The following is a 23,911-nucleotide window of genomic DNA, read 5'->3' on the forward strand; positions in this document are numbered from 1 at the left end:
TTTAAAAAACAAGAAGTGCAAATTTATTCAGAGATGAATGCATGCTTTGCATTATACTGTGACTTTTCAGTAATCATGATATAAAGACAGATTTCTATCTGTAGCAAATGACTGGGCCTAGTTTTCCTAATACAAACAAAAAAATAACTTTGATTACATTCATATCAGCATCGTAGGTTTCTACTTATGCCTTAATAGGGGAAAATTGAAGAAGAAAGAAAGCTATAAGGAGTTTGAGTTTCATTAAAAAAAACCAAGATAATTACTAAACCAAACAGCACCCGCCTCCCTTCATTTTGGTGTGGTAGTTTTTGGTCTGAAGAAAGAAGACATTGTTTTCATGCCGCTCTTGTCAACTTTCGCTAAAGCTTTTTGTGCAGATGACATTTTACTGCTTGCCTGAAAGTAAGAAGAAAACATCAGCACAAAGTTTAGGATTCAATTCTTTTCACATACAGGACTCAAATGGTAATTGCCCAGAATCCCTCACACATTTTATTCAGAGGGTCATTATAAAAATCACGCCAATCCCAAAGAATTAACTAAAGATTTTTTAAAAATCAGTAAACGATCTGAGAAGCAAATTCGTGTAAAAACATCCTTTTTCAGATTACACTGTGGAAAAAAAAATCAAATACAAGCATGTTCTTCCTAAACCATGTGACCTCCTGAAAAGATCGATATATAATATTTAACACTGTTGGTATGATTTTGATAATCATGAAACAAAGCCTGACATAAACATCAGAATAAAATTTCTACTTCAATCTTGATTTATTAATTTGTTAGTCAGCACTTATGGTGACTAAACTGAATCAAAATACTTATCAGAGGAAATACCTCACCAAGGCAATAGTAAACTTGGATAGATAGACTGGCATGCCAAAGATCCAAAAGAAAAGTTGGCTGCATCTTTTGGATGCTATTTGGAACCCTGACAGACTTGGATAGTTATGAGACCTGAGCAAGCTAGCAAGAAGATGATTTTATTGTCTCCACTGATTTTAGCTAGCCAAATCTTTGGCTACACATATAGCTAAAATTTGAACTTGTAATTCTCTAGCATTCCTAAGAATGAACCTATTTCCAGCCCTCCCAACAAAATACTATTCTAATCCACACAATTTTTAAAAACAGATTTACACTGATACTTCGCAGACATGTTGTCAAGCAGACAACATGAATGAGAGGCTACTAACACCAACTATTATGCATATCAAAGCAGCCACAGGCATAGGAAATCTGGCTTATCAGGAATCAATCACTTCTTTGCAATTCTCAGTTCATTGGCTTGGTAGGAGACCAGATTAAGTGGGCCGTCTAACCAGCGCTTTCAGTTTCTGTGCTACTTTTCATGTCCTCTACTGGTACTTTTATGTGACATTCTGGTTTTATACTAAATCGGTATCACAAGAATATTCCAAGCCCCGCTGATCTCTGTGGGAAACATTGTACTGAGCTGCACTTTCCAAAAATAACCCTTTTAAGATGCTTGCAGAATTAAAACCTGGCACCATTAGGAAAAACACTGAATATATTAATGCCACTGTTGCAATGTACTGTGCACATCGCATTAAGGCAACATTTACCCTCCAGCAGTGCTCAGATACCACACTGAGCCAAAAACCAAGCAAACGGCATTATGGTTTTGTGTGATAAAAGTGAATCCTGTAGAAAAGTAATTTAAACCTCCAGAAACCATGCTTTTATTTTTTTAAATCAGCTCTTTAAAAAGTAGTAGTTTTAATTTTCTCTCCCCACTCTTCCTAATATTTTATCTTGCTGCTTTGACAGTTAATCTGTCTACACTATTCTGAAATGCAGAATTCTATTGATGTCTTATAGCTCGCACTTGCTTAAATAGTTGTCCTGTTTCCCTCCCCTTTTTTTTAAAAAAATGACCATCTTACTATTAGACAAAATATGAGGAAAGAAAACACAGAAATACATACCTTTTTGTTTTTCAGATCACCAGTATTGAATTTAGTATAATCCTCCTCAGCTTCCACGGGACCATCTGTCAGTTTCCTTTTCTATAATGTTAAAAGAGTGATTTGTGTCATAAATCACATGTTGGGCTTGTGGACTTCAGTTAAAAATGTCCAGACTTTATGGAATAAACGTAGACATACATCCAGGGGTGGGCTGCTGGGGGTTTGCAGGGGTTCGCGAGAACCTCTAACTAAGATTCTGGGCAGTTTGGAGAACCCCCAAATGCCACTCCTGGCCCACCCCGCCCCTTCCAGGAGTCCCCCACGCAGCCCGTTTTGGATGCAGATAAGTGCAGGGCGCGCATGGAGGCTCGGAGAGGGTTAGGGTGTACCGCAAATTCAGGAAGGCCAGAAACAGGCCTGTTTCCAGCTTCCAGAGGGCCTCTGGAGCCTGGGGAAGCCGTTTTCGCCCTCCCGGAGGCTCAAGAAAAGCCTTTAAAGCCCGGGGAGGGCAAATACCCCCTGTCATGGTGCAGGAGGCCGACTAGGCCTCACCCACCATGGCCATGCCCACTCAGCAACCGGGCAGAGAACCCCTTACTAAATTTTTGAAGCCCATCCCTGCATACACCATAGGGAAATATGAAGTATCACTGTATGATCGAATCTTTGATGATTAATTAGTAAATCTTAAGCTGAGGTGTGGATTTTGAAAGTGCTGCTATCCTTCTCACATTTGTCAAAAATAAAAAACCCAAATGAGACAGTCATGAAATGACACAATTGGAATTTGGGACTGCGTACTACATTGCCACCTGAAAATACATATCTGCGTAGCCAAAAAATATGCAAAACAGTTTGTCCAAGACAAACTTTCAGTTGTTTTGTTCATGAATTCCATGTTTTAGATCTTCTATTCCGATATGGACAGAAACTCCATTGTTCCAGGTGTTACATTTTAGCTGCTGTAATTGAAAATTACCTCTTTAATGCCATCAGGTGGTTGTTCAGGATTCTGCATTTTCTGAATCCTATTGTTTCTAATAGCTGAATTATCTAATACGGTTTTATTTTCACACAATCACAGAATATTTAAATTACTTCAGAGTTTTGCTTCTTCTAATCCTTAGCCAATCCTACATAGATTGGCTGAACTTCTGGGTGCAACTTTGGCTTGAGTTCAAAACAAAACATATTCTTCATTTCTTGAACACTCATATTATTAGGGGTCAGCTTGAGTTCCATGAGATACAATAAAAAGTTTTTTTAAATAATTCAGGTTTTATTCTTGCTTAATTCTCCTAAGGCTTTAGCATTTTCATAATGAGCTCATATCAGATGTCAGGGTAAGACTGAACCTACTGTTTAAAGCAGGGGTCTCCAACCTTGGCAACTTTAAGACTTGTGGACTTCAACTTCCAGAATTCCTCAGCCAGCAAATTGGCTGAGGAATTCTGAGAATTGAAGTCCTCAAGTCTTAAAGTTGCCGAGGTTGGAGACCCCTGCTTTAAAGTGTATTTTTACACAAGGATGCCCAGCAGCTGAAAAGCTCACTGCTGCCTGATGAAGCAGCTTGCATAACTAACTTGATGTTACCTATATGCTTGAAAAAGCAAAATCTTTTTATAACAAAGGTAATAAATATTTCAAGAATTATCTTCCACTTCAATGAATTCAAAGTAATTCTTTTATAGCCTGGATTTTTTTTTCCAGTCCTGCTGTAAAATCAGTGAGCAGCATCTAAACCAGAGGTGGGTTCCTACCAGTTCGCACCTATTTGGTAGAACCGGTTCGTCAAATCTACCGAACCGGTTAGAAGAGGTTCCACCAGTGGACCCGGAAAGCAGGCCACACCTACAGAAGAGGTTCCAAAATTTTTTGAAACCCACCACTATGATTATTCTACACTATCATGCTCATATTTATAAAACTCAGTGCCTCTGTGAAAGGTAAGGATGACTACTGCGTTTGTGGTGCAATCAGAACATGCGTGTGTTGAAGTTGTTTTAACGCAAACCAAAGATGCCTTTTAAAAAACAAGTATACATCATATTCTTATGCATGCCAGTGCTGTGTGTGAGGTAATTTAAGGTGGTTCTGACAAGTGTCATCGGCATCTTCATATCCGGTCACATGGGCGGCAAGTCACTCCCATCCGGTCACATGGGCGGCAAGCAACTCCCACAAAGGAGGCCACACCCACAGAGTAGGTTCGAACAATTTTTGAAACCCACCACTGATCTAAACCAAGGGCAGATCTAAATAGGGTTTTCTCAAATATTACTAGATTATGATTACCACCATTTCTGACCAATGGCCACAGAAATGGAGCACAAGGATTTGGAATCCAAGCACCTCTGAATGTCACAGAGTTGTAAGTTTTGAGAAGCGGCCTGTCTTAAGAAGTCCTTACCTTTGATGCTGGCTCTGTGGGAAGATCTGTAACTTGTGGAAGTCTGGAAGACAGAAAGATCAAGTTAAACTCTAGAGCTATCAGATTATCTCAGCACATTTGTTTTACCTAATCATGTGATTATGAATTCTGCTGTGAGTTTTCCACAGAAATTAATTTACAGAATTATAACGCATTCATCAACAATTAAACAAAATGTTAAAGACTGTGAAGTTTTCCTTGAGTCAAGTTCAACTCCTGGTGACTTTATGGACATGTCCTAATGGTTTTTTTAACAGTACAGCAATACAGAAATGATTTGCCATTGCCTACTACCAAGATGTTTCTTGAGAGACCGCCTCCTGCCAATTACCTCCTCGCAACCCATTAGATCGCATAGATTGGGCCTCCTCCGAGTTCCATCTGCCAGTCAGTGTCGACTGGCAACTACGCGGAGGAGAGTCTTTTTAGTAGCAGCTCCGACCCTTTGGAACGATCTCCCCGTGGAGATTCGTACCCTCACCATCCTCCAGACCTTCCGCACAGCCCTCAAGACCTGGCTATCCCGTCAGGCCTGGGGTTAAAGATTATAATCCATCCCCGCCCGAATGATGAATGTTGCTCTATTCTTTTAATTATGTATTGTCCTATATGTCATTGTATGTTTCCCCTTCCTATATAAGTTGTAAGCCGCCCTGAGTCCCCTCAGGGAAAAGGGCGGCCTATAAATAAACTTAAACAAACAAACAAAAAAGTTTCCCCACCAATATTCCAATCGTGATATTTTCTGACCGTCTTCCATCTTCTAAGTATTAACTAGATTTGACCGAACTAAAGCTTTTTCAAGATCAGCTATGGTCAGCTACCTAACTGGGCAAATATATTTTTATACACTTACTAACTCATCTTAGTGAAATCAAATGTTAAGAGCATTATTTGAGAACCATTTTTCAGCTATATGGCTATATTTTTCAAAGTCTTCACTATGTATTTAGTGCATCAGTGCACTGGATACTTCAAGCATGTGAACCTTATCCCAAAGATTAAAAGGTAGCAAAGACAAAACATGGACTAAAACACACACACACACACACACACACACACACACACACACACACACACACACACTGGGGTACCCCTTCTTTCCTATACAACTGCCCTCTGGAATTGTGATAGAATATAGAATCTCTAGGAGGTAGGGGATGCACTGCATAGGAATAAGAGATGAAGACATAGTTCTTAGAGCATATGCTTGAAGGTAGTTAGCATAGTGTTTCACTTCAGCAAGATTCTGTCTACAGGTGTGGAACAATAAATAACTGTGCTTGGAAGAATCACCGTATGTCGTTCCTGGTTTTGGGGTCTAACAAGGATCTTCAGAAATCAGGTTTCTGCTACTTTGGGGAATATCCCCACCATTCTATGAAGTCCTGTTTAACACAATTTGCTTCACTGAACAGTATACTCCTAACTTGGGAAAGTGGGCAAGAAAAGCAGCTGGCAGGGAAATAGGGGCGGGCTCCACTACACTACTTAAGCACGTTTTTCAAACCAGTATTAGTCAATGGAAGCATGTCAAGGAAATTCTTCTTTGAAGCAGTTTGAAAAAAATTAAATTCTCACCTTAAATAATTAGCTAATGATGCACTTAGCTGTTCAGGAATATACTCTGATATTAAGCCATGAGCATAACAAATATAATCTTCTGAAAAATAAATGAAATAGATATTGCATGTTATTCACCTATCTTATTTAGCAGCCTTGGGTCCCAAATGTGCTAATTCTATTCACACACGCCCCCTTTATCAGCTCCTCCTAGTTTTGGAAAAACAAACAAACCAAAACACAAATGATTTTGCTAGGGTCCCTTTCTGGCAATGATTAAAAGGAGAAGTAAAACCCCAAAATAAGTTTCACAAATCAAAGTCCATGAAGGCAAAGCAGTATATTTTACTTTAAAAAGCTTTCTTCAACAAATTACCTTACCTTCTGTGCCACTGTTGGCCTGATTGTTGCTGATAAATGTAGCAGCCTGTACTTTTCCACCAACAGGTATGTTATTTTCTTTCAATACTTTCACCAGTTGGTTAACCTAGCAAAAGCCACAAAATAGTATCACCATAATCAAAGTTTGAAGCCACACACTGAAATCCATTATTTTTTTTTCATAGCAAATGTCATATTTGTCATAGGGATAGGAAGCATAGACATTTATCAAAATGGTATCTGTTCAGGCAATGAGATTTTTCTAAAGAATAAAATATTCCTATTAAAGTTGTACAGCAGAAGATTATGAAGAATTGTACTCTTAGTACACATTACTATTAGAATCACTGCATTAAGAAAGGTAGCTGTAGAACTCAAATAAATAAACATTTAGGTAAGTGATTAATGCACATTGTTAAGTTGCAATATCGAAATCATTTTCCCCTAATGTAACAAACATTGTTCCATAGTAACCAAACCATGGTAGGAAGAATAAAGCTAGCACAATTATGCTAATATCAGCCATTTCTTTGCAACTGCTCTCCTGAAATTGTACAAAAAACTTTTTTTTTTTAAAAAAAAGTAAGAGTTGTGTTACAGGACTCATGCCTGTTGCTTTTTAGACTATTACTAAATTGAACTAAATAATATATTATGTTATAGATTAAAAAGTGGATGTATTTGTAAATATTTACTGAAATTACTATGGGGCATTCTGTCCAATTTAATTCAATCATTGTGTTCTAAAAAGCTTTACCATTTTTTTCAGATTCCCTAAAGTCACCAATATTGAAACAACTATAAAACTCTGAAACTGATGACATGTGGATCCGAGTCCTTGGTATCATATTTTATAAATATACAGTCTAATGCTAAGTTAGAACTTTTTGAAAGACAAAAAAATAAGTCCCAAGAAGCAAGATCAGCCCTCAGTCAAGAACTGCAGTCAAATAAAAACCATATATGAAATGGCTAGCATTTTCTCTACACAAAGAGAGAAAATATCAATTTTAAAATCAATTGTTTACATTATTGTGTTTTCCAGTTATAACTATTACATATTTTCTTTATATTTCAATACATTGTATTATGCAATCGACACGTCATTAAAAAAAGAAATGCTATACTTAATATTAAAATGGGTGGTAGAGAAAAATATACCTTTTTATTTAACCATGTCAGTGTTTTCTTCTCACTGTATCTAAAAAATTTCTTACCACTTATTTCTGAGAATAAAGAGAAAGAAGAGAAATAATGAAAATATATTTAGTCTGTGCATTAATGGAATTGAGACAAACTACACATGTATTTCAGTATCTGGAGAAGTTTATCAACATCACTGAATATTTTGGAGGTGATGAATACACACCTTGAATATACACACACTTAATTAATACTAAATCCAAACCATAGTCTAGTCAATTTATCTCAGTGTTACCTAAAACACTTTTCTTTTGTGAATAGTGCCTTTCTGCTGTGTTGTATTACAATTTCCAGTATCCTCAGAATAGTTGTGTTAATAGTGGGCAGGAATGATGAGAGTTGAGGGAACCAGGACATTTCACTACAACTGGTAGCAGCCCTGTAGAGCAGTATTTCTCAAACTTGGCAACATTAAGACGTGTGGATTTCAACTCCCAAAATTCCTCAACAAGACATTCTAGCTAGAGAATTCTGGGAGTTGAAGTCTGCACACCTCAGTGTTGCCAAGTTTGAGAAACACTGCTTAAGAGATTCAGAGCCACGTTTTTACAATCTTGCAGGGGCTCTGGCACTGAGTTTGATACCTCTTTTTATTACCATATTTTTTGGAGTATAAGACACACCGGAGTATAAGATGCACCAAGATTTTGAAGAGGCAAATTAAAAAAATAGTTTTTTCACTCTGCATACCTCCCCAAAATGCCCATTTTTCGTGAAAACGGGCCTGTTTTTTTGTTTAAAAAAAGGGTGTGCATAGCCTTTAGGAGGCTTATAGAGTGCTTCTGGGGACTGGGGTGGCAAAAATGAGCAAAAAACGGTCCGTTTTTCGCTCATTTTTGCCCTCCGCAGCCACCAGGAGCACTCTGGAAGCCTCCTAAAGGCTATGCACGGTCATTTTGCAAAGGGGGCGGGGTTTTGGGAGGCAAAATATACTGTATTCAGTGTATAAGACACACCCAGATTTTCACCCTCTTGAGGGAAAAGGATGCGTCTTATACTCCAAAAATACGGTACATACAGTTAGAGCAAATGCTTATATATTTATAGAGAACATTTCTAGAAATATGAATAGCATGGTCTGGATCTTGAAGTTGCCTCCTAAAAATAGATGAACTCCTTTCGTCCATAGAAACTTCTTATTTAGTAGAGCACTGGACAGGCAACTATTTTTGCAGACTGCCTACAAAAACTACCAGATGCCCTGCCCTATTCCCTAATTCTTATACAGGTAGTCCTCATAGTTCGCAGTTATGACAGTGATGAAAAAGTAACTTTTTCAAAAGAAAGGAGGTAGGGTGGGGGAGGAGAGGGAGAAGAAAGTGATGGATAAGGTACAAATATGGCGTATGGAGAGCAGAAGAGCCCATAATTGTTTTTGGGAGTTGATGGTAAGATGAATTGATGCAAACATTTAGTAAGACAATACAATGTTGGCTATGTAATAGTATACACATGGTTATATGCTATGAAAATGAATATATATATATGTTATATTTATGCTGATAAATAAATAAAGCATAAATATAACAAATATAACAAAAAGGCAACAGTAAAAAATATTGGGTTTCTGTCTGGATGGTCTCTTGTGACGAGCCGAAGACAGAGAGTGGAAGTGTGACTTTCCTCCCATATTTGGGCATACCAGGGGTTGTGACTTTAAAAAAAATATATATATATATATATATATATATATATATATATATATATATATATATATATATATATATATATATATATATATATATATATATATATATATATATATATATATATATATATATATATATATATATTAAAAAAAGAAAAAGTAACTTTGCAACCCATTTTTGCGTTCACAACCTTCGGAGGTTGTAAAGCAAAGGAAAGCTGAAGTAAGATCAGTCAGTTTTACTTAGTGACCACTTTGCTTAATGACTGAGTTGCTGATCCCAACTGTGGTTGCTAAACAAGGACTACCTGGAATCCTTTAAGCCCTTCCCGCCCCAGCATAGGAGATGGAATTATGAATTAGGGTTAGGGGAATTAGGAGAGTATTGGCTCTACCCGACCAGGAGGACTATTCAAATAGAACTCTCTCTAGTAGCACTTCAAGTGACAGAAACCTGGATATAAACTCTAGGTCAACAACCTCAGTAGTTTCTTATTTAGGGATCACTTTGGATTCACACAGGACACTAGATTTATTCTATCTCATTTCTTTTGCTCCTGCATGGATGGTTTGTGGGAGGCTCCTAAAACAGCTGGCTATGTCAACTGGCCTAACCTAAGCAGTGGCTAAAGTTTGCAGGTCTACATTAATTAATAATATTTTTGCTTCTTCGGTACCTTTTTGCTCAGCTATGTGGTGAATTGACTGTGAAGTACTTGTGCAATGTAGCAATTGTATGCTGGAAGAAAACTCTTCATCCACCAAAACCTGATCCAGTGGCTGAAACTTTCCCTGCTGAGGGTGAGGCAGAGGAACAATCAGTTTAAAAAAAAAAAAAAGTATTAATTCAAATAATTCTTAAAAGAAAACATGGCTCCCAAAAAGTTTAATGGAAGGTTTTTTCCCCCAAATAAGATTATCTTACTGCTGAGCCAAATGTTCTAATACATAAGAAAGCAGTAGAGAATTAAATATAATTACCGAAATGGTTCTTGAGACATTTAGAAATGATGGATATTTTGCGGGGAGGGGGGCAGAGTTACATAATGTAACGTCATCTTTCTGAAATATTTTAGCTGCCTACCTCTTTCTCTGCTTTCATGAGGTAAAAAAGCACAAGAAACAAAGGGTCCATTGGTGTAGCAAAAAATAGACGTCCATCTGAAGGTGGAAAAATAAATATTATTCTAAAAGGAACTCTATCCACAATCCAGACTGCTTCCATATAAGTTAGGGACAATGATTTTTATTGAACATTTATAGGTATTTATTGAACATTTATAGGCCGCCCTTTTCCCTGAGGGGACTCAGGGCGGCTTACAACAATGAGGGAAGGGAGTGCAAGACAAGACATAAAAGAAAAACGTGAGTAAAAAAAAAAATTAACCATAAAACACAACATTCATTCAACATTCGGGCGGGGTGAGAGTAAAATCCTATCCCCAGGCCTGACGGGATAGCCAGATCTTGAGGGCCGTGCGGAAGGCCTGGACTGTGGTGAGGGTGCGGATCTCCATGGGGAGGTTGTTCCATAGCGTCGGAGCTGCAGCTGAGAAGGCTCTCCTCCGCGTAGTCGCCAGTCGGCACTGACTGGCGGATGGAATTCGGAGGAGGCCTACCCTGTGCGATCTGATGGGACGCAGGGAGGTAATTGGCAGAAGGCGGTCTCTCAGATAGCCAGATCCACTACCATGGAGCGCTTTATAGGTGGTAAGTAGGATTCAGCAGCAAAGTGAAAGACCTACAATCTATTCTTGACAATTTAAATTTAGACTTTAAAGTTTTTAAAAGGGTAAGTATATTATAAATAGGAAATATGTTGTACACCCAAATTACAAATATCTGTTGGTTTCCACACATATACAAGATACATACAGGAGAATAAAAATAATAGGACTATCTGCTATGCTACATCAAATACAGTTTCAAAATGTATTACCTTTCTAAGAACATCATGCAAACCAGGATAAGATGCAGCTGGTTTAAAGAGTTGCAGGCCATGGCTCAAACCTGCTCTGAGCCATTTTTTAAATCAAATTTGAAGTGTCCATAGCACCCTACCCAAATTTCATAAAAACCTCTATATTTTTGTTAAAATAACTGCTATATTAGTAATTTTTTTTACCTGCAGGGCAAAACTGAATCTCATGTGACTCAAAGTGAGAAGAAATAAATTGGATATTGTGATTCAGGTTAAGTATAGTCTGCTAAAAATTTCTCCAGAATTGCCCTATTTGGTCATAGTAATTTTCCACTTGGTGTTTTAAAAAATTGAGATGATGGATGAATAACTTGATTTATTCACCCCATCCCACCCAAGACCTGAGTCTAAGTAGAATAACTTGCCCAATACAGAGTAACAAATAAGGCCATAATTCTATCTTCTGACTATCTAACCTCAAGGGAAATGAGATTTAAGGAAAAAAGTCAATATCTCTCTCCCAGGTGCTACCAGAGAAAATGGATCGCTGAAAAAGGTAAAGTGTAATCCCTTCTCTGACCTCAACATTTTCTCAAAACACGACCAAAACGAAAACATGGAGGAAAAGGGACATCAAAAAACCTGGCTTCTTCCTCCCCTACCAGACATAAAGATTACACCAAATCCAGAGGTGGATAGTGATACCTTCAAATCACTGCAAAGAGACCATCTTAACATTTGATACAAGTCGTGATGATTCAATGAAATAAATGCAAATTTGTTGGAACATCCCAATTGCTACTTCTATAAGGGGTGGAAGAAATAAGAAGTTGTAATATGAATAACTTCAAGGTAGAGAAAATATTTTAAGAAGTGCAATTGAGACTCAAGGAATTGCACGAGAAGTGGAGAGTATACGGAACTCCGGGAATGTTACATTAAACTACAACTCCCAGCCTCTCTCATCAATGACAATGCATCCAGAAAGCCAGATTCCCCAGCCTTGCCTTTCCACTTACCATGCTGAACTTCTTGACTAATAAACCATGACCGGTATTCTTCATGAAAAGCTTTTATTTCAAATATCTGGCGTGCATCACTACCAAATAAATAAAGGGCAGCTTGTCCTGTTAAGAAAGAAACCAGTATCACATTATGGTTTTGCTGTGCAATATTTTTCCGAGGCTCATCTGACTTAAAATAAATAAAATAGTAATTTTACAGAAAAACATGTAAGTATGTATGAGTTGTAAGCAAAAGAAAAGTTAACAAATGTACAAAAGGCTAAAATAGCAATAGCAGTTAGACTTATATACCGCTTCATAGGGCTTTCAGCCTATCTAAGCAGTTTACAGAGTCAGCATATTGCCCCCAACAACAATCCGGGTTCTCATTTTACCCACCTCGGAAGGATGGAAGGCTGAGTCAACCTTGAGCCGGTGAGATTTGAACAGCCGAACTGCTGAACTGCAGTCAGCTGAAGTAGCCTGCAGTGCTGCATTTAACCACTGCGCCACCTCCACCTCGGAGGAAATGATTCATACTATTCCACTATTAAATAATCAAACAACAATTGAGTGTGTATACCATAGCATGTCAGCTTTTAAAGTTTCAGCTGACAAAGTGATAATAGTAACCATTAGGAGGACAAGACTATGACTACACATGGAAATAAAATAGATCAGATGGTGTTAAGCAAGTAATATTCTACAGTGTGGGCCTTGCCTGTATTTGGATGTGGAAGCCTTGTAAACAAAGGTCCAGCGCCCGGCTTCTTTGGGAGATCTGTTGCAGTTTCTGAAAAAGGGAGAATACTAGAATGTGATACCTATAGATAAATTATAACAGCACCTTTAAAACCATGATTGTAAATGTAGGACTAGTCAGATCTGAGGGATATAAATTCTTCTCCCAAGAACCAAAGAAATCTTCCTTTTGCCCTCTTCAAACTTGAAAAGAGTTTATTGGCTGAACCCTACCTCTTGAAGGCAGCCTTCTTATAAATAAGGCTGGAAGGAAAAGCCCAGACGTTGCTTTTCCTAAACCACTGATGTTCATGGGCATGGAAGTAAGATGGCCAAGCCACTTCACTTTATCCTGATGTCGTAGTCTGATTCAGAAGACAGCTGGGCTTGCCTGGATCCCACCAATGCATAGAGCCTTTTGGGGTCTCTCTGAGCTTGGTTGCTTGCAAATGTTTCATTACTCAATTAGGTGACATCAGTGCCACAATTTCAGATTAAAAATAGAAGATATGCAATATTTGGAGCATGACGGTCTTCAAACTTGCTATCAGGTTCCTTCTTTCTTTGTTTCTAAGCCAGTGTTATTCAAACTTAGCAAGTTTATGATATGTGAACTACGCAGCCCAGCATGTTCTGGGAATTAAAGTCCATTTGCCTTAAAGTTACCAAATTTGGTCTAGACTGATGTTGAAATGAGACCCCATGGATTCAGTGCCTGGTTTAACTGGCTAGAACATAAACTTGCAGGGAAATTGTGTGAAGCTGGGGTGATCAAGCTTCTTTGATCTACATATGCTTAAGCATGGAAGAGATGAATCAAGGGAAGAGGGCACCAATCACTGCTACTTTACACTTAGAAACCACTTAGTAGCAATAGCAATAGCAGTTAGACTTATATACCGCTTCATAGGGCTTTCAGCCCTCTCTAAGCGGTTTACAGAGTCAGCATATCGCCCCCACAGTCTGGGTCCTCATTTCACCCACCTTGGAAGGATGGAAGGCTGAGTCAACCTTGAGCCGGTGAGATTTGAACCACTGAACTGCAGATAACAGTCAGCTGAAGTGGCCTGCAGTACTGCACCCTAACCACTGCGCCACCAGTGAAATCCCACCAAACAATTGGATGAAACTCCACACCAGCTAAGGAATTCTGGAATTTGAAGTCCAAACACCTTAGAAATTAGTAAGTTCGAGAAACACTGTTCTAAACTAAGCAATATCAGGCCTGGATGGGAGACCACAGCATCGACCAGGCCAGCGGTCACCAACTGGTGGTCCATGGACCACTGGTGGTTCGCAAGAAAATTTTGATGGTCCACAGAAAAATTATTTGCATTTTTGACATTGCAATAAATACTATTTATCTTTTTTTAAAATCATATTAGTGGTCCATGGGATTTAAAATTATGAATTTAGTGGTCCCTGAGGTCCAAAAGGGTGATGACCCCTGGACTGGGCAATCAAAACAAAAATATACCATGAGGAAGCAATAGCAGATCTCCCCTGCATTTTAGCCAAAATGCCCTATACAAATGCACCCATCAAGTCAGAATCAGAATAGAGCTGGAAGGGATCTTGGAGGTCTTCTAGTCCAGCCCCCTGCTCAGGCAGGAAAGCCATATCATTTCAGACAAGTGACTATCCTGTCTCTTCTTAAAAACCTCCAGTGATGAAGCACCCACACTTTCTGAAGGCAAAGCTGCTCACTGTTAGGAAGTTTCTCCTTAGTTCCACGTTACTTCTCTCCTTGATTCGTTTCCATCCATTGCTTTTTGCCCTGCTCTTCTGAGAAGTCCCAGAAATTGAATTAAAACTCTGAAGACAGGTTCGTTTTACATTGGACCAGCCAACCTCTTCTGGGATCGCTGTCGGGCCGTAGGAAGGAAGAGATCGCAAACGGGGAAGGCTAACCCAAAGCCCAGCACCATCCACACAACCACCGACCGCGCTGCTTCCAGGCAACATAATAAAAAGCTCAATCGCTGGAATGCAGTCCGCAATTAGCCCTCCCCCGTGCACGGAAGGGAGCCGCTTCTTTTAACACTCCAGGATCGGGCTGGCTCTGGGGCAACGTTACCTGGGAGAACCACCACCCATTGACGACTGCTGCCAGCGCCGCTTTTTTCTGCCCGAGCCGCTGGCGCTTTCGCCTTCCCGCCCGGCATCTCGCGTCTGTTAAGAGCCGCAGCCTCCCTCCGCTCTTGCCTTACTAACCGCAGAGGTATTAAGGGTTAGAGCCGCGGGCGCCGCTTAGCTTGCGAGTCAAGTTTGAAAAATATCCTCACTGCTGCTCGCAAACCAGCCACAGGGAGCTGCCTTCCTGGCGTGGGAAGCCGAGGGTACAAGCGGCTGCTCTGCGGCTGCAGTGCAACTACCCTGAGCTCTTCCTAACTGTCACAAATATATCGGGATTGTAATGTTTTTGGCGTGGGCTTGGATGAAAAACGAAGGAAAAGAAAGGGAAAAAGAATCATAGACGTGATTTGAAAGCATCTGTGAAATACAGGTAGCCCTCTGTAAGATCTAAAAGAACATTTCTTCAGACCACGTGGAGACCACATGGAGGTTATTTATATGAAACATTTTATTTTCATCTTCAGCCATGAATTTTACAATGTTTTACAATGCATGGACCACAAACACACACAAAAAAACTATTAAAATTGAGGTATTGGTATCACTGTGCTTTAGAGCCATAATGCACAATGTCTTTGGATCATAAAAAGGATGGGCTGTAAGATCTAAAAGAACATTTCTTCAGACCACATGGAGGTTATTTATATGAAACATTTTATTTTCATCTTCAGCCATGAATTTTACAGAGCATTAAAAATAAATGAAGAATATAGCTACAGTAGCTATTTTAGATGTTAGAGGATGGCTAAGCAGATCAGCCCAAAGTAGGCATCCCTGCATGATGATTAGTTTAGATTAAGAGGTATCCCATACACAAAAGTGTAACAAAATCTTCAATTCTGAACTGAAGAAGCTTCTTGGATGAAGCATTTTCAAGAGAAAAAAAACAAGAAAGGCTAGTTGCTTTTTGAAAACACCCTAAGAACAATTCTGTTGCTGCCATCTCATGGCTAAATTATAGGACTTCAGCTCCTAACTAGTGCCACTTCAAGGAAGAAGTCACACGAGTGCAATTTTCCCCCTTATTGTTGTATGCTGCTATCAAAAGCAAGGATTTGGATGGAAATTTAACATATACATGATACATGTGCATAGATGATACACATATACATACACATAGAACTGCTATTATTGTTAAGAAGCCTCTTCTAATATCTGTGAAAACATCAGGACTAAACATGTTTCCTATTGAATAGTATAAAAAATTTATAGAACATTTGGGAAAAAGAATTTGTCAAATATATGAAGAGATGTTTGATCAGGGAATTTTATTACCAGCATTTAATCAGGCTTATACTAGTTATATTAAAAGCAGGTAAAATCATACTTAATATGGAAATCATTTTTCTTTAAAACTCTGGATTTTGTGATGTCTTTTTACTTACCAAGTTTTGGGAGAAAATATTGGATTATATAAATATAATTATGCACAAAAGGAAACCTTTTTAGGTATTTTTTGAACTACATTGAAATTGATAACTGAACAAAGTAAATGGATTATCTATGCCTTTACTATAGTCAAAAAATTGATATTGCAGTATTGGAAAGATGTATGGCTCCTTTCCTTCAATTGATTGAAGACATGATTGTATTTGCCACCTATGAGCAGATTACCTGTAGACCCAGATTTCACATGGACAAATATAATAAAATATGGGACTGTATTTATACAAAATACAATGTTAATAAAATATAATTATATAAATGTATTACACACACTTGGATTGTATATAGAATTGTAATTATTTACCGTTAAAATGATACAATATACCTTTTTTGTTGCATTTTCCCCTTTTTTAAAGAAATGTTTTCCCCTTTTCTTTGACAATGCAAGAATCTGTGCATTTGACAATGCATATATCTTTGTGGAGTCCCCCCCCCCCGTTTCTCTTTCATTATTATAAAAGCAACAAAAGAACAAGTAACAATTAAAAAAAGAAGTCACTCCCAATATCATTCAGAATCTGCTTTTCCATAAAATAAACCCATCATTCTTGGCCCTGCGCTCTGGAACAATGGACCTTGATTTTCTTCTTTTGAGACAACTTTTCGGATTATTTAAAGTGCTTCCACATACATTTGTTCAAAGGACTTAATTTCTAATCTGCTGATCATCCATGTAGCCTTTCTTTGAAACCGTTCGTTTGTTTCATTGTACTCTGGTATATTTGATTCAGGTAAGCAAAGAAACGACTCTTTTTTGAGCAGCAACGGATCATACACTTCTTTTTGTTTTACGTATCACAAAGCCAGGTAAATAATGAATGGACCCACTCCCAAATTCTGCTTCAAATTGGGGGATTAATGCTGGTGGCGGAAAAAGCATGATTCTTTCCAAGCCATCTACGGAAAAAAAAATTCTCCGCGTATCCCAGTTTAAGAATATAGGTACAAAGCAGAAAACCCCTCCCACTCTGACACTGTAGTAGATGGTTAATCGGAACCGGAAATCGTGGTAGCGTGGACGCCTATGTAGCCATTTGAGGTGGGCGGAGGAAGAAAGTGCAACAGCCGGAAGTCTGATCTTCTTCCGGGTGAGGCGTAGCGCAACGCAGGGGGCTTTGGCGTACTTTCTCTGCGTTCGGCGGTTTCGGCGTCTACCGAGGTCTCCTTTTTTTTTTTTTTTTTTTTTGGTGGGTGAACCCGAAGTATCCGAGGACCGTTGCCATGGCGATGCAAGCGGCGAAACGCGCGAATGTGAGTCGGGAGGGCGACCATTTTGAAGCCCCCCCTTTTTTTTTTCCTCCCTTAACTTGCTGCCTTTTGTCATTTGGGAAAAGAAGAAAAAACGTGAACGTGATCGGGGAAGCCGGCAGCTTTCCCGATTTCGTACCCGCCCATCTGGGCTAATATCCCCGTCATCCACAACTGTGTTATGTGTGATGGGAATTGTAGTCCCGGCCTTCTCGAGAGTTTCTTTGGAGGGGATGTGGGCTGAATGGACCTGCGCCCCATAAGTAGATTGGCCGTTGGCATCTATAACTCTCCTGCCCTTATGGCCGGTGTTGAATGTGGGAACATGGTCCCCCAGGATTGCTGCATAAGGCAGCAACCAATAACATCATAAACACAATTAAAATTAGGCGTGCTTTTAACAAAATAAGAAATGAGGTGATAAGCTGCCTGGGAAAGCCAAGGGAAATCATCAAAGCCATTAAAAAGCAAAAGAATATTTTGGACATGTGATGCAACACCCAGAAAAATATGGCATACTTCACTTAATCCTCCAGGGAAAAATTGAAGGCAAGGAGATCCAGGCAGAAGAACATCAAGGCTTCAAAACCTAAGGGACTGGTGTGGATGAAACTCAGTAGCACTTTTTAATGCGGCTGTTGACAAAAACAGGATTGCCAACATGATCGCCAATGCCCATGACGGATATAGCACAAGGAGAAGTGCTTTTTTGGATAGGGTGGGAATAGAGAAACTTGTGGTTCTCTTCAGCTTTGGTTGTACAGCTTGCCATCAACTGGGCTCAGGTGAATGTAATACTGTGTTAATAAGCACCCTGAGTTCAATGTAACACGTGGTTGGCAGCCACATTTGCAGTTCAGTTATTGACACCTAGAACCAGTTATTGTGGGTAGTAGAATATAAGGAATTAACTTGTATTGGAATATATTATGTGTATTTTTTGAAGTATAAGATGCACCCTTCCCCCCCCTAAAAGAGCGTGGAAATGTTGGTGCGTCTTATACACTGAATAAAGCCATTTTTGGCCTCCTAAAGCTCCGCCCCTGCATCCCATTTTTTGAAAAATGGGCGAAAAACGGGCCGTTGGGTGTTTTTGCCTTCCCCGGCCCCCAGAAGCACTCTGCATGCTTCAGCAGGGCTGGGGGAAGGGAAAAATGCTCCCGTTTTGGTGAAAAACTGGGGTGCTTTTTCCGTCTCCCAGCCCTGCTGAAGCCTGCAAAGTGCTTCTGGGGGCCGGGGAGGACAAAAAACTTTTTTTTCTTACTTACCTCTTCGAAATCTGGTGCGTCTTATACACCGGTGCATCTTATAGTCCGAAAAATACTGGTATATCATCTCATGTTTAGGGTTAAGAGCCATAATTGAGCATCATCACCTATTTGTAATACTGAACCCCAAACATGCAGAAGATCTCATCTAATGCTTTATGCATATATTAAACAGGAGGGGGAGAGAACAGCAAAGCTTTTACATCTGTAATAGCTTATGAAATTTGCCTGTTTCTATTTTCTAAAAGACAGATTCTGGGAACTCTGAAAGTATAGTGAAAAAAAAACATATATATATATATGTTTATGTTGCTAAAAGTTATGCTTGTTATATACAGATCCGTCTACCACCTGAAGTCAACCGAATTTTGTATATCAGAAATTTACCGTATAAAATCACAGCTGAAGAAATGTATGACATTTTTGGAAAATATGGACCTATTCGGCAAATCAGAGTGTAAGTCTGTTGTACATTTGAATAAACTGAACTTCGAATTAGACTTGATGTAGTTATACAAAACAGTTTTTTTAGTTGGCAAACAAATAATTATTGCAGTTTCATAAAATGGTTTCTACAATAGTGCCAGAGTGCAATAAACCTCTTAAACCTGGCTTAGCTACTTAGAACTTCTTTAATAAGATAGACACTTTCCCCAGCTCTGTAACTAATCTCTATCACTCTATGCCAAAGCAAACACATTACATTACAGCCAATCTGACAAAATAGGATGGAAATTATGTATCTGTGATTTATTGTGTAGCATCGTTGAAGGCATAATAAAATGAATTTAAATCAGGGATGAGCAATTTGCTCAGCTTTGGATTAGGTTTTAGTTTGTGTCTTGCCTAGGGCTGCAGAGACACAGCTAATAAAATTGTGATGTGACCACAGTGGAAAACTCCATTTGTAAACTGCCTCAATTTAGGATTTCCCCCCTGTTAAGGGAATGGTTTAGTCAAATATTAAGCTGTTTATTTCATCCCTTAATACCTCTAGGTCAATATAAAAAGTTCTGAAAATGTTAGCTCTGTTATTTTGGGGTGGGGGAGGGGAGAATCTGAGATTTGCAGATAGGATATATGAAGCCTAGTGCCTGCCTATTCCTGTCTTATACACATGTAAATTCATATATAGCATTGTTAACTGATTTTAACAATCAGCTGAAGTGTCAGGAAAAATTGTATTAGTGACAAATGTCATCTCAAAGATTCAAAATACTGGTTTGCTGACATTAAACTTGTTATCCTACAGAGGAAATACTCCGGAGACAAGGGGAACAGCCTATGTAGTCTATGAAGATATCTTTGATGCCAAAAATGCTTGTGATCATCTGTCAGGATTCAATGTGTGCAACAGATACCTTGTCGTTTTGTACTATAATGCAAACAGGGCAAGTATCTTCTTAAAGCATATCAATTCTTTAATTCTGCTATCTTTTTTCCCTTTTGATGAGAATATTATGGGGACACTTAATTTCCTTTTCAAATATTCTAACCAGGGAGATTTTAGCTGTAACAAACTGAAGGATTTGGTTAGAGAAGTGAGATAAGAGTTTTGTACATTTTCATATATTCTGCAACATATAAAGAAAAATGGCTCCACACCTAAGTTTTCCAAAAGAAAACCATCTCTTTAAAAAAAAATGAAAAATCAACCTCATGTATTAAGGTTCATATACAATATATATGCATTATTGCTTTCTTGACTTACTGTATTTTGATTATTTTAATTATGGATTATAAATCCTGGATATGAGTTTCCCTCCTTGGAAGTAGCATTAAGAATAAATAAATGTAGTCATTAGCCTTCTCAGTTTCATATTTCTTTCACTCTTAAAAGAACAAAGATTGTAGGGTTAACTCCCTTTGGGTAGAGGAGTAAATTTGAATCTTACTGTAGATTTTCTTTTTTCTTTTAATGTTTTGCAAAGTTTAAGAGTCATGTTTAGTCTACCAGCAGTTTTGGATATAGACCTCCAGAGATGTTTATAAAAATCAAAAGCCTTAAAGAAAACACCTACCAGCTTGTTTACTCTGTCTAGCTTAATGGTTTGTGGTGCATGGGTGGTCTCAAACTTCCATGTATCACAAGCATTTCACAAACCTAGGAATAGACATACAGGAGGACTCATGAAGTATCTCTCTCCTGTATAGCAGTACTGACATAATGGGGGAGGGGCAAGTTAACAAGGCCAGCCTGTTATTGTAGAATGCAATATCTTACCCTCATTTTCGCTTATTTCCAATTGTGTAGTTAAATCACAAACCATTTTTGATGTTAGGTAACCTGAATTGCACAAGTTTATCTAGTCCCAAAGTGAAATTGGCTTAAATGTTTTTTGTATTCATAATATGTTGCTTTCAATATTTATCTTTGTTCTGTGACAGGCCTTCCAAAAAATGGATACAAAGAAGAAAGAAGAACAGCTCAAGCTTCTGAAGGAGAAATATGGAATAAACACAGATCCACCAAAATAAAACTTTTCCTAAAGAACTGGTTATTTTGGATTTTTAAAAAACATCAGTATTTCTGGGCCAAATGTCACCCCTAAATATGGACACCTGGTATACGAAGGATGGGTAATTTTAGTTCCCCGTTTGATTACATAACCATCTTAATTATTCTCACCTTTGGAAGGATTACTCACTGCTATATGATAATGATTGGCGCTTGAATATTGAAATTAGCTAAGGAATTGGAGTAACATTTTTCCACAATTAGCCATTCTACTTTTTACCCATTACAATCAGTGGAATGTGTAAAATATTCTGAGGGTTCAGTCTTATATTTAATTTGTAAAGGAGAAGCATACATATTTTAAAATATATTTTGGTACTTGACTTCCTAAAGTATAGCCCATAATTTGTCTTTGCATAATATGTTGAAAAAAAGTGATGTACTTTAAAGATTGTAAACATTTTTCAGTGCTGTAGGAAGCGAAGTGAAGAAATGAAAAATCCTTGATGTTTATCTTGTATGTACTACTACACAATAATGTCAGTTTAAGGTTGTCATTTCCCAAGTGGCTCAGAACTGTTGTCTGTTTAAGAGTTCCATTGCTGACCTGTAGAGATCCACTTCTGTGTCTCTTCTATTGCAATGTGCTGGACCAAAAGTCTGACAGCATTTGAAAAAAAATAAAGCTTCTTGATCACATTAACTGCTTCAAAAAGCAAAAGGAGTTTGAGGTTGTGCGGACATATGCAATCCAAATTTTCTTTGCTAAAATGTATAGAAATGTTCAGTTTTGTTATTGTGTTGCTTTTGTTTTACAAGTGAAGGATAACACTTGCAATCAGATACAATAAGCGTTAAATATTTGGTTAACTCTTGTATAATGTCTTTATTTTTTAGAAATGTTTTTTTTAAATAAAGTGAGCTTATTGGGCCTTTAAGAGAACAGTTATGTGATATTCTGACTAAATGAGTCTACATTTGTTTCAGGTGTTATGATTTGCTACATACCCAGTTTTGTACATTTGTGTTGTTGTTCTTAAAGTAGTGCTCTTTGAATGAATACCCAGGCCTACTTTACTTACACTCTAAAAAAGACTTTTGTAGCTGTGTGCTGTGTTTTCACTTAGATTTTTTCAAAGTTGAAACTGAAAAGCTTTAGGTTTGAACCATCTCAAGTAGAAGCCCTCAAGGCTGGGTAAGCTGCAATTCTACTTGTCCCTCTCTTGAATTATCCTGTGATGAATTGTCCTGTGGCAAGTTGGCTGTGGTGAGTAGTCCCCTTCCAGCATTTTGATATCCCTGAGAAGTTCAGATATGATTGAAACATCTAAATAGTGGTTGTACCTTACAACATACATCTTGCTCCATACCATGCGCTGGTTGTAGATATGCTGGATCCAAAATACTTACAATTTCTGAAACCAGACCAGAGACTTGACCTTTTATTAGTCTGCTTTAAGGATCCTATTTCTGGTCTAGTTTTCTGGGGGAGGTGAAATTAGAACGAAATGGGAAGCAAATGTCTAACTGTATAAGATTACTCAAGATTTGTTGCAGCTTAGTATCACTGTACAAATAGATTAGCTAAAAGATATGAAAGAGTTAACATAGTATAAATGCAGTACATTTCTCACTTGATTTTGTAGCAACACTTTGAAAAAACATAAAATTATGTTTCTAAAAATAGTGCATCTTTGTCATCCTTTAATATAAATAATGGAAAAAATACAGTTCCCTTAAATCTATATAATGGATATAATACAATATACAATATAAAGGTCTATGGCAAGGGTGTCAAACTCATGGCGTCATCACATGGTATTTTGGGACTTTCCCCCCTTCGCTAAACCAGGGGTTGGCGTGGTCAGCGTGTGACGCATGAGGCCCCATGGGCCAGGAGTTTGACAGCCCTCAAACTGCAGGAATTGGGTATGGCCAGTCTACAGAAAAGAAGGACTGGGGTGTGTGTGTGACATGATAGCAGTATTCCAATATTTGAGGGGCTGCCACAAAGAAGAGGCGGTCAACTTATTTTCCAAAGCACCAGAAGGCAGGACAAAAAACAATGGATGGAAACTGATCAAGGATAGAAGCAACCTGGAATTAAGGAGAAACTTAAGCGAGGACAATTAACTAATGGAACAGCTTGCCTTCAAAAGTTGAAGAAGTTCAACTTTTGTGTGAATTTTAATTTGGTTTGTCTTAAAAAGAGTAGTGTCCAGATTCTCAGCTTATGTCTAATTTTGACAGCATATGCAGTTGGTATAAATTCTAGGAAACTAAGCTTGAGAAATAAGTCTAAGATTAAAAGTTGAAAGTGGTTTCTACTCCTCATACTTAGGGAATGGCTATGTTTGAATACTCAAACTGGGTGGTGATGAATTAGAGCTTCCGGGTATCAAGACTGAGCAATGACCCGTTTTGAATATAGTTAGATTTTTATGTTCACAACTGCGATTGACTCTTCCCTCTTCCATGTCTATTAGTTAAAATATATTAGTTGTGCTAAGAAGTACCATGAGGAATCAG

General features: G+C 38.3%; 2 protein-coding genes across 2 annotated transcripts; one reads left to right on the forward strand and one right to left on the reverse strand.

Annotated features, from left to right (window-relative positions):
• Nucleotides 1-15,032, reverse strand: RNASEH2B (ribonuclease H2 subunit B). Its single transcript, XM_087715169.1, has 11 exons — nt 14,904-15,032; nt 12,807-12,878; nt 12,101-12,208; nt 10,245-10,321; nt 9,838-9,955; nt 7,471-7,535; nt 6,310-6,415; nt 5,947-6,028; nt 4,345-4,387; nt 1,953-2,033; nt 1-399 (listed from the first exon to the last, which is right to left on the reverse strand). Exons 1-11 carry the CDS (start codon nt 14,989-14,991, stop codon nt 292-294), a joined length of 948 nt encoding a protein of 315 aa, XP_087571295.1. The 5' UTR covers nt 14,992-15,032; the 3' UTR covers nt 1-291.
• Nucleotides 15,033-17,475: 2,443 nt separating this feature from the next.
• SF3B6 (splicing factor 3b subunit 6) lies at nt 17,476-22,290 on the forward strand. Its single transcript, XM_014070251.2, has 4 exons — nt 17,476-17,659; nt 19,263-19,381; nt 20,177-20,315; nt 21,313-22,290. Exons 1-4 carry the CDS (start codon nt 17,630-17,632, stop codon nt 21,400-21,402), a joined length of 378 nt encoding a protein of 125 aa, XP_013925726.1. The 5' UTR covers nt 17,476-17,629; the 3' UTR covers nt 21,403-22,290.
• The last annotated feature ends 1,621 nt before the right edge of the window (nt 22,291-23,911 follow it).

Source organism: Thamnophis sirtalis, unplaced genomic scaffold, assembly GCF_051295495.1.
Source record: "Thamnophis sirtalis isolate CommonGarterSnake01/CBP01778 unplaced genomic scaffold, rThaSir2_p1.2 scaffold_5, whole genome shotgun sequence".
In the NCBI taxonomy this organism is placed as follows: Eukaryota; Metazoa; Chordata; class Lepidosauria; order Squamata; family Natricidae; genus Thamnophis; species Thamnophis sirtalis.

Coding starts and splice junctions, on each gene's coding strand:
- RNASEH2B (XM_087715169.1), bottom strand. CDS start 14,991: ATGCCGGGCGGGAAGGCGAAAGCGCCAGCGGCTCGGGCAGAAAAAAGC. Junction 12,209..12,806: donor GCTTCCACATCCAAATACAG/GCAAGGCCCACA, acceptor CTTTCTTAACAG/GACAAGCTGCCCTTTATTTA. Junction 6,416..7,470: donor TGACATGGTTAAATAAAAAG/GTATATTTTTCT, acceptor GGCTTTTGCTAG/GTTAACCAACTGGTGAAAGT.
- SF3B6 (XM_014070251.2), top strand. CDS start 17,630: ATGGCGATGCAAGCGGCGAAACGCGCGAAT. Junction 17,660..19,262: donor AAGCGGCGAAACGCGCGAAT/GTGAGTCGGGAG, acceptor TGTTATATACAG/ATCCGTCTACCACCTGAAGT. Junction 19,382..20,176: donor CCTATTCGGCAAATCAGAGT/GTAAGTCTGTTG, acceptor GTTATCCTACAG/AGGAAATACTCCGGAGACAA.